At 44.9% G+C, this 14,418-nt stretch overlaps 1 protein-coding gene across 1 annotated transcript in view; it reads left to right on the top strand.

Moving 5' to 3' along the window:
• CACNA2D4 (calcium voltage-gated channel auxiliary subunit alpha2delta 4) overlaps nt 1-14,418 on the top strand; it is a 125,655-nt gene that overhangs the window by 36,657 nt on the left and 74,580 nt on the right. Inside the window, exons 14-19 of the mRNA XM_087766083.1 lie at nt 1,274-1,351; nt 2,671-2,751; nt 5,192-5,266; nt 6,704-6,790; nt 10,187-10,258; nt 14,216-14,277. Of these exons, the coding sequence (XP_087622209.1) occupies nt 1,274-1,351; nt 2,671-2,751; nt 5,192-5,266; nt 6,704-6,790; nt 10,187-10,258; nt 14,216-14,277 (455 nt within the window). The remainder of the gene's footprint in view (nt 1-1,273; nt 1,352-2,670; nt 2,752-5,191; nt 5,267-6,703; nt 6,791-10,186; nt 10,259-14,215; nt 14,278-14,418) is intronic.

Genomic DNA, 14,418 nt, shown 5'->3' with positions numbered 1-14,418 from the left:
CCTGTGTTTTGTGAGCGTGCTGTTTCCCTTGTGCCAGTTGGTGTGTCAGTGCCAGCGCTCACAGCCACAGCTGGCCTGTACGTCTGGAGGGGGGTGGGGGCTGCAGCACTGAAGGAGCCCTCTTGCACTGGCAAGAAGAGGAGAGGAAATGCTGGATGTACTGGAGAGCTGTGCTGTGCTGTTGGTTCAGAATAGGTAGGGGTGTCTGTGTTGTGCTGTAGTTTAGTTCACTGGATCTCTTTTTCCGTATGTCCAGTAAGTGCTGGAGAAGTTTACTTGCTGTGTGTTGGTGTGTGTGTTGCTGTGAATGAGAAGTTTCCACACAGAATCACCCAGACCAGTAACTGAAGATACCAAGCTCAAATCTCCATCAAGCAACTGCATAGATTATTGACTGGCTCCTTTATGGCTCCTAGTACGTACAGTAATGGAGACAGGAGGTCATTTCTTGCCTTGCTACTTACTTGACCAAATGAGAGATGGAAGGGGGATGCTTCTGGCATCGAGGGATTAGGTCCTTTTGATAGCTATGCATGTTTGGGAGACTCCTTTGCATGTGCCTTGCCTGTTTTACCTCCTTTCATGTGTGTGTTTTTAGAGCATCTGTCTTCTGCAGTACTGGGAGCATCTGTTACCCCATTACACGTGCATGTCCTGTATCCCCTGTAGAGATAGCTCACCGTGTTGTATCTGTTTGGATCATGATTTTGTCTCTGTTTTTCCTAAGCTTAGATGCTTGAGTAACAAGTATATATAAGCAGGCTCTGTATGTATTTGTGCCTTTTAAATATTTGCCTGTGGCGTTTCTCATTTGTGGTGTTCATGTGTTTGCAATATAGATGATAACTTGTTTGTGATCTTGCTCATATTTGTGTTGCTTTTCTCTATTCTGTGCTCCTTGTGTTGGTGGTTTTTACACTTGTTGCATAAGTGCTCATGTCTACACTCCCAATGTGTGGTGGGTATAAATTGTGCCACCACTTCTACAGGTTCCTGTCTCTTCATTAAAACAGCTCTTTAATTTCTCCTGCTTCAACACATTTCACTGGCTTTCATCCCATCCTCATCACCCCACACGAGCAAGCATCCATCCCACGATCCTCTTGGATACAGAGTATTGAAAAGTGCTGCCATCTGTTTTTAGAGGGGTGTGGGAGGCAAGGAGGTGGCTAATTGTAATCAGCATCTGGGGTCCTTGGGAATTCCAGTGCCTTTCGTTCGGGTTATCTGTGGTATTGCATCTGCTAACACACAGCTCGTTGTTCTGTGGCAGCTCTTTGCATCTCAGGCTCAAAGTCTGTTGCTCATGACAACAGTGGCTATGCCAGTCTTCAGCAAAAAGAACGAGACGGTGAGTGCAATGCGGGCTTCGCTCTCCTTCCAGCCAGCGGAGATGAAAGGATGCAGTGGACCTTTGCAGGGTTTTAAAGCCAATGGGTCTCTGAAAGAAGAGCTGGCCATTAGGGACTGCAGTAGACCTCCGGCAGGATGTGTGGCTGATAATTTATCTGACAAAATGATAGTCTGTCATTTCCTCTGAATGCTATTTCTTCAAAGTACCCCTTAAATATGACACTTCTCCCTGTTTTATCCCTTCCATTTCCAAACCTAGCCTAGTTCACAGATGCATAAAGTTTCGGGCTGGAAGAGATCACTACTCTGTGCATTTTATTGCAGACCTTTACGTTTCATGAAGACAGTCCTTCATGAGCCCAATAACCTGTGTTTGGCAAAAATGTCATTGAAGAAAGGCATCCAGCCCTGAGGTCTCCATCGTGGTTTCTCACTCTCTGTTAAAAACTGGTGTCTAAATTCCACTTCCAATTTGTCTGGCCTCACCTTCCTGTCATAACATCTTTCTCTGATAGATTAAAAAGCCTATACCCTTTGGTATCTCCTCCTGGGAAGCATCTTCTACATTGCAATAAAGTCAAACCTGTCTATCTTTTGATAAGATAAAAAGGTTGAACAATTTAGGTGTCTTTGATAAGGGCATTTCCTCTGGGTTTTGAAACCCTTTAGACAGTCTTTTCCAGACCATTTCTAGTTTCTCAGTATCCTTTTTAAAATGGTGGACGGTACCTTACCATTGTGTTCAAGGGATAAACTCTTCATACAGATCCTATAAACAATTGTCTGCCTTCTCCACCTAAGGCTGGCCTTAAGCTATATTAGCACAGCACTGCAGTGGGAGCCTGTGTACCATTTTTCCATCGTGCTCCCCAGATGGTTATTAAACAACCAGTTCCCCATTTCATGGGGGTTTCCTGCATTCCTTTTTCCTAGGTTAACAATTTTGTATTTGACATTTGGTTTAGTTGGCCCAAGTTATCAACCGATCAATGCTGTTCTGCATGATTGCCTTGCCCTTACTGTTATTTACACATACTGAATGCAGGATTTTGCCCTCAAAACTTCTTGTCATGATTTTGTGTTACTTCTGAATCATAGTCAGAAATGCTGACTAGTATTGGGTACAAATGCTCCTCTCCATAAACACTGGAGCAACCCCTTGAGACTTTTTGAGGCATGTTAGTTGGTTTTGAATGAATATATTCATATAAGCCTAGAGAGAACATGTGAGAGACTAGTAGGAAGGCAATAATGTGTATTCAGGTAGAGAGCTACCAAAGTTTTGCTTCTGAAAATGGATTCTCCTTTGTTTTTAAGCGATCTCATGGCATTCTCCTGGGTGTGGTGGGCTCTGATGTACCACTGAGGGAGTTGTTAAAACTTGCTCCACGGTATAAGGTAAGACTGAGATAATGCAATTTGTTAATTTGCACAGCAAAGCCACTAGTCATTCTTTCATGGGCATGACGGAAAAATCATTCCTCTGCCCGTAGGAAGAACTATGAGCATAAAGCAAAAGAGGCTGGATGCGGTGATGTGTAGTTTCTATATAACACATGGGAAGTCATTCACTACTAGAAGCTCTTAGGCTGCTTCAGAAACACAAGGACTGGATGATCCAGTAGACCGGCAATAGGTCATGGAGCCTTTGCATCTTGATGGTCACCCATCTAGGTCCCTCAGAGATGATACGGATCTGACAGCCTATCTCAGAAGTTTTGAAGTTTTATATCCAGTTCCCAGTGGACAAAAGCTGCTATGCCAGCTGGCAAAAAAAAAGACTAGTTTCACTGTCAATATTCTTAGCAGAAAAACTGAGGACTGAATGGACTACGGAAAGCCAACTTTTCTGTCATGCCTAGAGGCTCCTTTCTCCAGATCCCCATGAAGATTTCTTGGCAGGACAGTGTACAGGAAGTTGTCTCTCACTCGCTTGTGCTGTACCTAGAGAGAGTATTTGCCCTCCAGAATTGTTAGTCCAACAACTTTTCATTAGTTCTACATTCAGTATATCTAAAAAAATATGTTCATCCATAGGAAACCCCCCACAGAGATGCACTGTTTAGTTTGGTTTCTGCTGTAAATTCTGTGAAGTGACGTTTTGTTCAGTTTGCACACCAGGAAACAGCAAGCACATCTGAGGATCACCACGAAATCAGGCAACTTGAGTCATCATTTCAAGTTTTCGGTTTCTCTTAAATAACTATCAGACAACTACTAGCAGTTAGGCAGTTGTCCAAAATCTGATCGCTGAAGCCTCACAGGACTGAAAGTGCTGTCAGAAGCTATGAATTTGTGTGGCGCTTCCAGACATAGATGCTGGGCAGACCATTCACATGAAGCTGTAGGAAATGATCCTTCAGGCCACCCAGGAACGATGAGTGTTGGCGTGAATGCACTCAGCGTGCAAAAGCTAGCTGGTTCAAGTCTGGGGGAACCTTGTCCAGGAGCTTTAATTTTTATACACATTTATTTTCTCTATAAGAAAATGAATTTTCATATTCCTCCCTCCATGTCACTCAAAGGCCATGTGTCACAATAATCTTTCTTCTGGGCCAAGGAGGGACACTGGTCTTTCCTCCAAGCAGTGCCAGGGAAGGAGGAAAAATTATCTGAAGGATTTCTTTATATCGGAGGCAGGACATGACTTCCCAGAAGCTCTTCCAACTCCAGACCAGTTTGGAAACCTAGGATCCTCAGCTTGAATCCCCTGGCATACGGGTTACAAAGGACCAGTTCCAGAGTTACAGCCCTTGAGAGCTCATGCATTTATGATCGCACTTACTGGGCTGGGAAATTTCAGCTTTAATAGGCCAACAAGGAAGTTTGCTGTAGTCCTGATCCAATGTCTTGGATTCATTCTTGCCACGCTGAGCTGAGCTCAGTGTGCTTTGCAAAAAACTGTTTCATGTAAAAAGAGTCCAAAGTTTTGATCAGGGATGTGTGAAATACAGAATTCATTCCCTCCAAAAAGGCACAGACGGATTGTAAATGACTTACCTCCTCCCTTCCCTGTTGTTATCCCTCCAGGATCGTCTCTATAGGAATATAAAGTTGCAAAAATTTTTTGAAGATAGAAACCTTAGCTATTCTTGTTTTCCTTGAGACACCTCTTGTTTTGGCAAGTGCAGGCTATCAGTGGGTTTTTAGCAACTCAGGGTTTAGCTGGAATTTGTATTATATACGGGCTTGATCCAAGTAATTGCTCTCTCTGAAATCTCTTGCAGATCAGGTCAGCCAGCGTCAGCTCTTGTTAGATTATGCTATTCCTTAAAAAGCATTTTAAGACTACAGGCTCGTACAATTGGCCTAAGCTAGGTCTGGTCTTGCCAATACTGAAACATAATGCAGAGCTCCTCTGAAGACCTACCGGGTTTCCAGGGAAGCCATCTGTGAGACTCATACTCACTTGTTCATTCGCTGCTATGCATATGTAGTGATGGGCATACAGGCCTGTCACTGCTGTTTCTGTACTGTTTACGACATTCCCCAATGTTTCGTGTTTTATGTGCAGCACTGCTGTGCCTGCTGTGGAGAGCTTATTCTGCCTGTGGGTGGTAATTGTCCACGAGACTCTAGGAGGGCATCTTTTTTTGACTGTGCACATGAATCAACTACCTGCCCATCCTTTAGTGCATCCAAGCGTAGTCAGCCTGCTCGGACAGAGCCACCAGAGATCCAGAGATAAATGGTTTGGGATCGACCCTATTTTCTGCTGGTCAATACCTTTAAAAGGAAAATATTTCTGAATATTGGTGGTGCCAGGGTATCAGTGGCACCCATTACACAGCAGTGTTTCTACCTAAAGCACTAATTATTCTAATGCCTCTTTCTCCAGTTGGGTGTCCATGGATATGCCTTTCTGAACACCAACAACGGCTACATCCTTTCACACCCAGACCTCCGTCCTTTGGTATGTATAGCTATGAATTTGAGAACCTTTGCTTACTTGGAAACAGTGGCTTTCAGGGATGCTCCTGATTTCTTGGATTTTATTGAGCTGTGAAGACTACCAGGCTCTGATACACAGGCACCCAGGAGTACAAGGGCCAGATAAACCAATTCCACATGCATAGATGTATATACGCACACACGTGTACGAAGCGTAAGGTACCCTGCCTGTCTATTCTCCATAAAACCGCATGTGAGGGCTGTATTTTTGTGCACTTGCTGTACTGTGGGTGCACGTGTGTCTGTGTCCATGCAAGGTTTCACTGCCGGGCTGAAGAAACAACTCTCCTCGCTCAGGCATATCTCCTACAAGAAGATTCAGCATGAGTAGCACCCCAGTAATAGCTACCCAGCAGCTGTAGTGTTGGACATTTTGGGAATCTGAGGCTAGCATGGTCCAGTACCACAAATCTTAGTAACATGTTAAGTCAGAGACAATTTAGAGCCCAGTAGGCTGGAAAGAGCTTCTGGGACTTGAGGGAGCGGACACAAGGACAATGTTTCTCCCTCACAGTGCCACCTGGAGCTCCAGACCGCGCATCTGTCTGCAGAAACACAGCTGGCCTCATTACTCAGATAGCCAGGCACACATTGATTTTACATTTCATACGCATGCCTGTCGGCACAAATCCACCTGCACGCAGCTATAGGCATTAGTGTGGTTACTGGCAAGGGAAAGTGCCACCACAAGGCTTCACAGCAGCTGTCTTCAAAAAGACCGCTTTGCACAGGGAGACCACAGGCATAGGTAGTTACTTCGCTAGGTGAAGAGAAGGGACACATCGTGTTTCCAGGATGGGGCAAGGCAAAGCTAGGCAAGGGCACTGCTTTATCCTCCACCTGAAATTGGCCTCTCTTAGTCTGCTTCACACCTTTTCCATCACCTGGAAGATTACAAGGAACTAGCTCTCTTGCATCAGTTAGCCCTAGGTGAAAAGCCTACCTTTCTGTCAGTGGAGCCAAAGCCTAATTCCCATCAGAAAAGATCTCCTGCTGGTATTATAGTGTTTATGGGATTACCCGCTTAGCTGTGGGGAAAAAACTGGTTTCCTGGAGGCAAGTGTATTGTACTGATCTATTTAGAAGAATATTCTCACAAAGGAGGCTGTAGCCTTTACCTGCGAGTTTACCTGTGTTCCTGCTTGTCCCTTGCTCCTGGAACAGCCTCTCCCACTTGAACTGTCCTAGCCCCACACCGCCTGCATAAAGAAATTCATGGCATGGGACCGAGACACCCATGGGCACTTGCACCCAAACACTGCCTTCCCAGTCAGAGAATAAATGAGACACCTCTATTTTTCAAATTAGATATAAATTTTTAAAGGGATAGTTTAGGAAGTTATCTAGCCACTTACTGGAGTATTTTTCTTTTTTTTTTTTCCCTGTTAATAACTGTCAGTATAAAGAAGGAAAGAAACTGAAGCCTAAGCCAAACTACAACAGTGTAGATCTCTCAGAAGTGGAATGGGAAGACCAGGATGAAATAGTGAGTATCAGAAAGTGAATTTAGCCTTTTTTGTAGCTCTTTCTTTCTATTACTTTGTGTGCTTGTATGGAAGGGGTGGGGGAGCAGCAGGCACTCCTGTTTTTGTCTGTGCTGGACTGGCCCTGACTAAGAGGGTCTACAGGAGGACAAGAATGATGCTCCCCCACAAATGCTTGTCTTCTTTCCCAGTATGAGCTCTCCTTCTCATGGAACAGGGAGGGAAAGCGCTGGCAGGAGGAAGGAAGCACTTTGGAGGGTGCTCCAGGGAGCCAGTCTGTGTGTACATGGCCCAAATGCTGCCTTAATACAAAGCCAAGACAGCTTAGGAGTATGGCGGTGTCCCATGATGATACCCATACATGTAGTATGTGAGACATAGCTGAAGCCCCTCAACTAATGAGATCTGCAACAAGGAGAAAGTGCATTCAAAAAGAGGCTAAAGCTTGCAGTCGCTATTAATAATAGACAAAGAGAATAAGGGACTTAGACACTTGAGAAAAACAAGTCTCCAGAAACCACCGTATTGCACAGGTGTGGAGGCACTGAAAACAATAGCTGACCAGAGGGAAAAGATTAGAAGATACCTTTTCTACTGTCTTTTGAGCACAATTATTAAAAAGTGGTAAACAAGAAACATCATGCACCTTAACGGCTGCACATTGCCACATTGCATGACTAGGAACCCAGAGTTAATGAGAAGGTGGAGAGGTTCCTCTGTAGGGGGTTTTCTTTTACTCAGAAGAACTAGGAGAGAATAGATACTTAAGTTACTAAGATAAGAACTGAATTTGGAGTAAGATAGAATTAGCTGTGGGACACATGCTTCTGGATTACAGGGGAGACTGCTGAGATAAACGGATCTGATGCTATAGATATCCACTTAAACAGGTAGGACGACTGAACTGCCCAGCAAGAGGATCAAAGTAGCTGCTGTCGCTAGTGCAGGCCAAGTACAAAGGGCTCTGCTCCCATTGTAGTTTTCTCTCTCACGGGAGCCACTTTTAGAGCTGCTTCTCTTTACCCAGTTTGCTATTTTAAAAAAAAAAAAAAAAAAAAATCGAGGAAATGAGAGGAATTTGCTTTGTTGTCATATTTATTTGGCTAGCAGCTTCCTGTCTGACCAAATAACATTGATACCTGAATGAGAATATGATGCAAATTGTAAGGCAATATGATGCAAAATGTAAGGCTTCTGTCCGTAGGCAATCAGAGTAAAACTATCCAGTGAAAAAAAAAAAAAAGTCAAAAGAGGTATGAAAAACAAAGCCACTTTGTCTTCCTGTACTGCATCTTCCAGAAGAGAGAAAGGTTGCAGTCACTGAGGGTACAGAGACATTCAGTGACGTGAACGATATCTGCAGTGTGACTTCAGCAAGTCTAGAAACTCTCAAGATACACCCACTGCAGCAGAAAGCTGCCAACATTTCAACACTCAGATTTGCAGCTATGGTATTAGATCAATGACAGACTGAACATCGGTTGCAGTATAATCTCAGCAACACTGATAAGCAGCAAATTCAGACTGGAAAAATATGCCCAAGTGCTAATGATGTGTAATACAGCCAGCTGCTAAAAAGAAATATAGGGGAGGGAAGATGGCACTGTCTGGAAAATCCCAACTGATGCACAATAGTACTATCTGCAGCAAGGAAGTCTGGGCTTGCTTGTAAAGCAATACAGGGATATTTTCAGTGTGAGGGGGAAAGGGATTCTCGGTTGAGGGATCCTGCCCAGCAGCTGTCACCCAAACATTTTCTTCAGCCTTGACAGAACCACTGAAGAAGAAATTAGCCTGCAAGGATGTTGAAACTGAGTGGCAAAACACCTAGATGTTGTGAGACCTCTCAGGTAAACTGTATGTCTGTGTTGGTTTGAAATTACACAAGCAGAGAGGGAAGAGGACTCAGGAGCACTCGCTGCCAGTGATGGGGATGGCAGAGACTCATTGCCCTGGAGCAGCAGAGTTTGCTGTTTGGGGTGTGGGAACGAGTGCTCCAGCATGCGCCAGACCACCCCTCCGTCCAAACTCTGCTACGCGCTTTTCAGACTTGAGGCCAGCTCTTGCCAGAAGTGTCCTGCCTGAAAAAGACCAAGCATTATGGAGGCTCCCAGACACCAGGACTGTAATGGACTTCTCAATGCAGGAAAAGCTATTGAGGAAGAAGCAGCAAGCCAGGATTGTGGCACCAACCTACAGCCACTGTCACCTGGGGGCTGGGCACAGGAGAAGTAGCCTGCGTGCAGACCAGCTGGAGCTGAGGAGATCCAAGGAGATCTCAGATATCCACTGATTTACTTCTCCACTGCCTTATGGGGCAACGAGAGATGCCTGACATTCAACAACATATGGATGAAGCAACAATATCTGAACTAAACCCAGAACGCATAGAAAATGCTGTGGGCTGTCAGACCAGAACAGAGAGTATGCTGTGGCTCTGGCAGGAGGTCAAATGCTCTTAGCCATAAAGGAGTAATAGTACAAGTCAGTGTTTTGATTTCCAAGGCATGGGTCTTGGGAAACACAAGCTTTTTATTCTAGGTCTGTAAATAACCCACATCAAACAGCCACAATAAACAGAACTGTGGCCTTGTAAAGCAAATGCTGTTGAGACTGACCAGCACCTGAATGGAGGCCTGTCTCTGGAAGTAAGGAAGCAATTTGTGTGAATGAATAAGTTACTTCCCACCTTTTTTTTTTCCTGTCCAGGCTGAAGCAATAGGCTGATATGCTCTGGCAGGCTGGATATAAACTTAAAGCCTCTGCACTTGTGGAAAAATTCCCTGGCTCTTTCTTGCAAGAGGCTGAGAGTCACTGTGAAAATTACATTTTGCCTTTGGAACCTGGATTGAATAAAGTGGTCTTCTCGCTGCCTACCCTGCTATCATACAGTCTTGCTTTGCTGTCTTAAACAGCTGCTTTGCTGCACCTCAGAAGTGGTGCTGAATACAGCCTATAATTCATAAATCAGTTTAAAAAATGTCCAAGATCTTTGGAATCAGTCTGGGGGAGTTAGTGGGTTTCTCAGGTGTCTCCTCTTCCAGGCTCTCAAAGCACCATGCTAATGACTTTCTGGCTGCCAAATGGTGAAGTCTGAAACTTGGACTGGCAATTTCATAGCTTCCAGATCCTTTCCTTTCGCTAAAAAGACATATCAACAAGCTTTCAGCATAAGCCATTATTATTCTGTGTCACTTATCAGCCTGACTGAACAAGGATCCTGACCACTGAGAACAGGTTCTCAGTTTAAAAGAAGCAAGAAAGAGCTGGGGGGGGGGGGGGGGGGGGGAACAGTCACTCTTTTCTGCCAGCCCCTGTTCGCTAATGACAAGCTGCTGTATTAATTCCTGTCCTGCCCTGCCTGGAGACACTAATACTAATCTTGTTCACCTCTGCAGCTGAGAACTGCCATGATCAATGGGGAAACGGGCTACCTCTCTATGGATGTGAAGGTCCCTGTGGATAAAGGGGTAAGAAATTATTCTTCTTTTCAGGTCATACGAGAGAGGGGATGGGAAATGGATGCTGAAGAACCATGAAGGATGTGGTTTTAATGCTCAACATTTCTGAGTGTGAGGATTTTATTGTTTCACCACATATATAACACATGTGCTAAAGACATAAAATAGAGCATTATTAGAAGTGCTCTTTATACCTACCGACATTCTGCTCTTACAAAGGTATTGGAAATGCCTCACAGCTCCCTACTTTGTCCAGGCAAAGCCAAAACCCATGTTGTTCATTGTTTATAGGGCTGTGAAATGAATTGGAGGTCTTCAAGAGTTTAGAATGAGGAAAGACTATGCTGAGCTGACCTAGACAGAAAGAGGTTTGGAGGCTATTTTACAACTCCTTTTCCCTACCCAAAAACACTCATGAAAACTTCATCCCTCATTCTGTCAGAATGCGATTTCCTCTATCCAGGTCCAGGATTAAATTTCTATGCAAATATTTACAGACGTTTTATGAAAAGTCCTACTGAAATGGAGACTTTTGAACGTTCCCTACCAGTTCTAATGTAGGGTTATACATCTTCCCTTGGAATCAGTGCAAAATTGCCTTGTACATTTATGTTCACTGGTACTTTTTCATTCAGGTTTATTTAACTCACCTAAAGATTTTGGCTTTCACCATTTCCTGTTAGGAAGTGTTCCAGAGTCCTGCAAGTTACACTGCTCAGAAGTCTTCCATATTTCAGGAAAATTTTCCATCTTTTATAGAGAACATTTTTTTCGGCAATCAGCCTGGCCGAACTGCTCCCATGCTAAGCCACAGTCAGCACCAATTCCAAAACACCAACTGCTCACCGCCACTGCTGAAATGATGCCATTTCCTAATGAAGACACCCCTCTGTCTCCTCTGAATGGTTGTACTGCTAGATCTTGTAACTAAATTGGCTTTCTCTGTTCTTGATGTTTGCAACTATCAGGTACCTGTCAATGGCTTTGCCCTTCCTCTCTTGGGCATTGCCAACATCTGCATTTGAAATAATTGCACGCTTTTCAGTCCAAGCAGTCCAACAATTATTTTTGTTCCCTTTGTCTCTTGTATCATTTTGGGTACACAAGTACCAGGGCTTCACTGAATTATGAGCACCGTTTCCCTGTTGCTCTGTAGGGAGAATCTGTTCTCTGCAATAGGATATTTCTAAACAGGGAGCCCCAAATCTCCTTTCTGCTGTCCCTTCAATTTTTCCTCCCTCCCACAGCTGCCTTGGTTTCCGCCTTTTTTAGCTATTTTTTCCAGTTGCCATTTTTCCACGTGAATCCCACTCCTTTTTGTCCAGTCTTTCTAATTTTTAGGGCTGTTGGGGCTTTTTCTCAGTATGCAGAGAAATGTTGTTCTATTTTGTCTTACAGATCACTGTACATAAGGGCTCCTAAGACAGAATCTGTCTGTTCCTCTCACTAGATCTTTTTCCCTCGATGCCCTGTTGTTTACTGGTTTTGTTTACAGTACTGCAGCTGGTTCTCACTCCACATCTTATTTAAGCCCAGTTTAACTGATTCTTTAGAACAAAATTTCGTGAGAAGCTGTTTCAAGTGCCTTATGTAAACCCAGATACATTGCATGTCCTTTATTCCCTTCATCCATTACCTTTGTTATTCTGTCAGAAAAGCAATCAGGGTTTTCCAGCAAGATCTATCCTTTGTAAGTCTAGATTGGTTATTTTGCTAGCTTAACCTCTTTCTCTGTCTCTGTGCACCCTCAAATAACATTTCTACTGAGTCATCCGAAGATACCTGTTTAGTTCAATATTTTAGGGACATCTTTCTGCTCCCCTACTCAGGGAAAAAAAAGATAACAAAAGGTAGCCTTGGTAAGAGATATTACCTGTTTTATTCTGCAACTCTGCAAGCGTTATGAAGCATAATAGGAGACTGAAGCTGAGTATGTGACAGTTTTACTATTATCAGAATACACATGAAGCAAGGACCAGAAGTGAAACTTAGCAATTCCCACTTGTATTCTGCTAGCTGATGAAGCAGAGCAGCGCTGAAACAAAGAAAGTGCTGACAGAGCCTTGAAACAAAGAGAATGAGGCAGGCAGACGACAGAGAGAAGGGCTGAGTGAAGGGGGTAGAAATTATTGTCAGCCACATAAACGTTGATTCCCCAGGTTGATCTCAGGAAGGCACTGAGAGCAGAGTGAGATAGAGAGGGAAGCATAAGGACCAAAGACAAGGGGCAGTTGTTAGAGGGATTTAGTGGCAAAAATGCCTTTGCTTGCAGCTAGGGTACAAAAGGGTTGTGACTGTGAAAGTCCTGCCTGATCATCCTCAGCCCCGCTTGGCTCAAGGGTGCCTCTGCTTCTCTTCCTTCCCATGGATAAGTGGCGATACCTCCAGCTGTCTTGGGGAGGGCTGGCCACCCATCCCTTCCCTCCCTCCCTCCCTCCCACAAGGCGCAAGTGCTGAGTGGCTGCGTGTGCAGAAGAGGGGCAGGTCAGGGGAACAAAGGAGGAGCAGAACAAGCCCTGCTGAAGGAAAGGGTCTCAGAGTAGTGGTGCCCCTGGGCCATTTTCTACTGCATCCTTTCCCCCAGGAGCAGGCCTACACCCCCAAGTCTTTTTCTTCCCCACGCCTCCCCTCCTCCACCATCAGATCAGACTGGCAAGGAAAGGGAGGCTTGATACCATTTGTACCTTCCCCACAGTCACCAAAACACCACCATGCCGTGTTCCTTGGAGGTATCACAGCACTTTTTGGAACATCTCAGCTTAGCAAAAGGCTCGGACCCTGTTGTGCAGCAGTACACGATTGCCAGGCATGGAGAGAGAGGGGAGGGAAGGGGTTGAGCCGTCTGCCACTTCCTCACCTAACAACACCACCCATCCCCATCAGCCCATCCCCTGTGTGCACAAATTAGGGAGACACGGTGGAGCTGGCGCTGGCTCATCTTTTGTGCCTCGCTCCACTTCCACTGCTGCACGGCTTGAGCAGGTTAGAGCAGGCACGACTTTCCCTGGGGGACACAGAGTTTTCTGTGTTCACTCCCTGTCTCCCACACACATCCTCTCACCTCGTTTTCAGACTGGGGCTGGGATTTTAAACGTATTAGGGTTCATATACTGGCACAAGGGCTGGATAGAAACTTTCCAAAAACTTTTTCTCCTTTGGAAAAGAGTTCCACTGAAATCAACACTTTCCTACAGGAAAAGGCCAGTCTGGCAAACAGCTGAAGTTCTGAAGCAGCTTTCAATAATCTGAAATGTCTTCAGTTGAAATGTCAGTCTGAAAAAAATATTTTCATGCAAATCAAAGCCGCTTGGATTTGAATCAGCACTTTTTTTCAATTTGAAAATGTAATTTTTTTTTTTTACTGATGTTTTTTAACAAAATTGGAATATGTTAATGTTTTGTCCCAGTTTGGCATGAAAACAAATGTCAGGAATCTCAGCATTTCCCACAGGAGTGGGGAGACTTGGCCCCGGCTGCCCACCCACACAGTGGGTAGGTTTGCCACCCTGCCTCTCCTCCGACCCCACCTCTCCTTGCTACCTGCCCCACTGAGCCCCCCGTCCTGCCTGGGGGGATGATGATGATGTGCAAAGCCATCAAGGTTTCTCTGTACAGCAAAAGAGCAGCAGGGCCCCAGCGCGTTGGCTCGGAGGGTGCAAGAGGGAAGGCAGCTTCCCCCCACCCCTTCCTGCAGCCTGAGCAGGAGCCCTGCAGCAAAGAAAGGTTTAACTGAAGCCCTAGATGGAAAGACAGAGTGGCTGCCTGGATCCTAAAAGTCACAAGTTGCTGAATACGCTGAATACTGCACATTCATCCCTGCCTCCAGCCAGCCCTAGCAGGGTGTGAAGTGTTGGTAATGATCAACTGCTTTACTTAGCCTTGGGGACGTATATCCCAGGTCCCCATCATCACTGTGCCTTGGTCTGTCAAATGGGCTCTCACTTTATTTTCATGCTCTTATTCCAGAAACGAGTTCTCTTCCTCACCAATGATTATTTCTTCACGGACATCAGTGGCACACCCTTCAGGTGAGCAAGGACTCTCACAACACCAATATGGTGTATCAGAAGTCTGCGATCAGGGACAGCAAATTGGTTCCTTTTCTTCATAAAACTGGCTACAGCTCATGAGTAGAGCAGGGTGAATAACTGAATTCTTTGTTCCTATAG

The sequence above is a fragment of the Nipponia nippon genome, unplaced genomic scaffold, assembly GCF_047370975.1.
Source record: "Nipponia nippon isolate SJK-2023a ecotype South Korea unplaced genomic scaffold, ASM4737097v1 scaffold_3, whole genome shotgun sequence".
Classification (NCBI taxonomy): domain Eukaryota; kingdom Metazoa; phylum Chordata; class Aves; order Pelecaniformes; family Threskiornithidae; genus Nipponia; species Nipponia nippon.
This window is presented reverse-complemented; position numbering and strand designations above follow the sequence as displayed.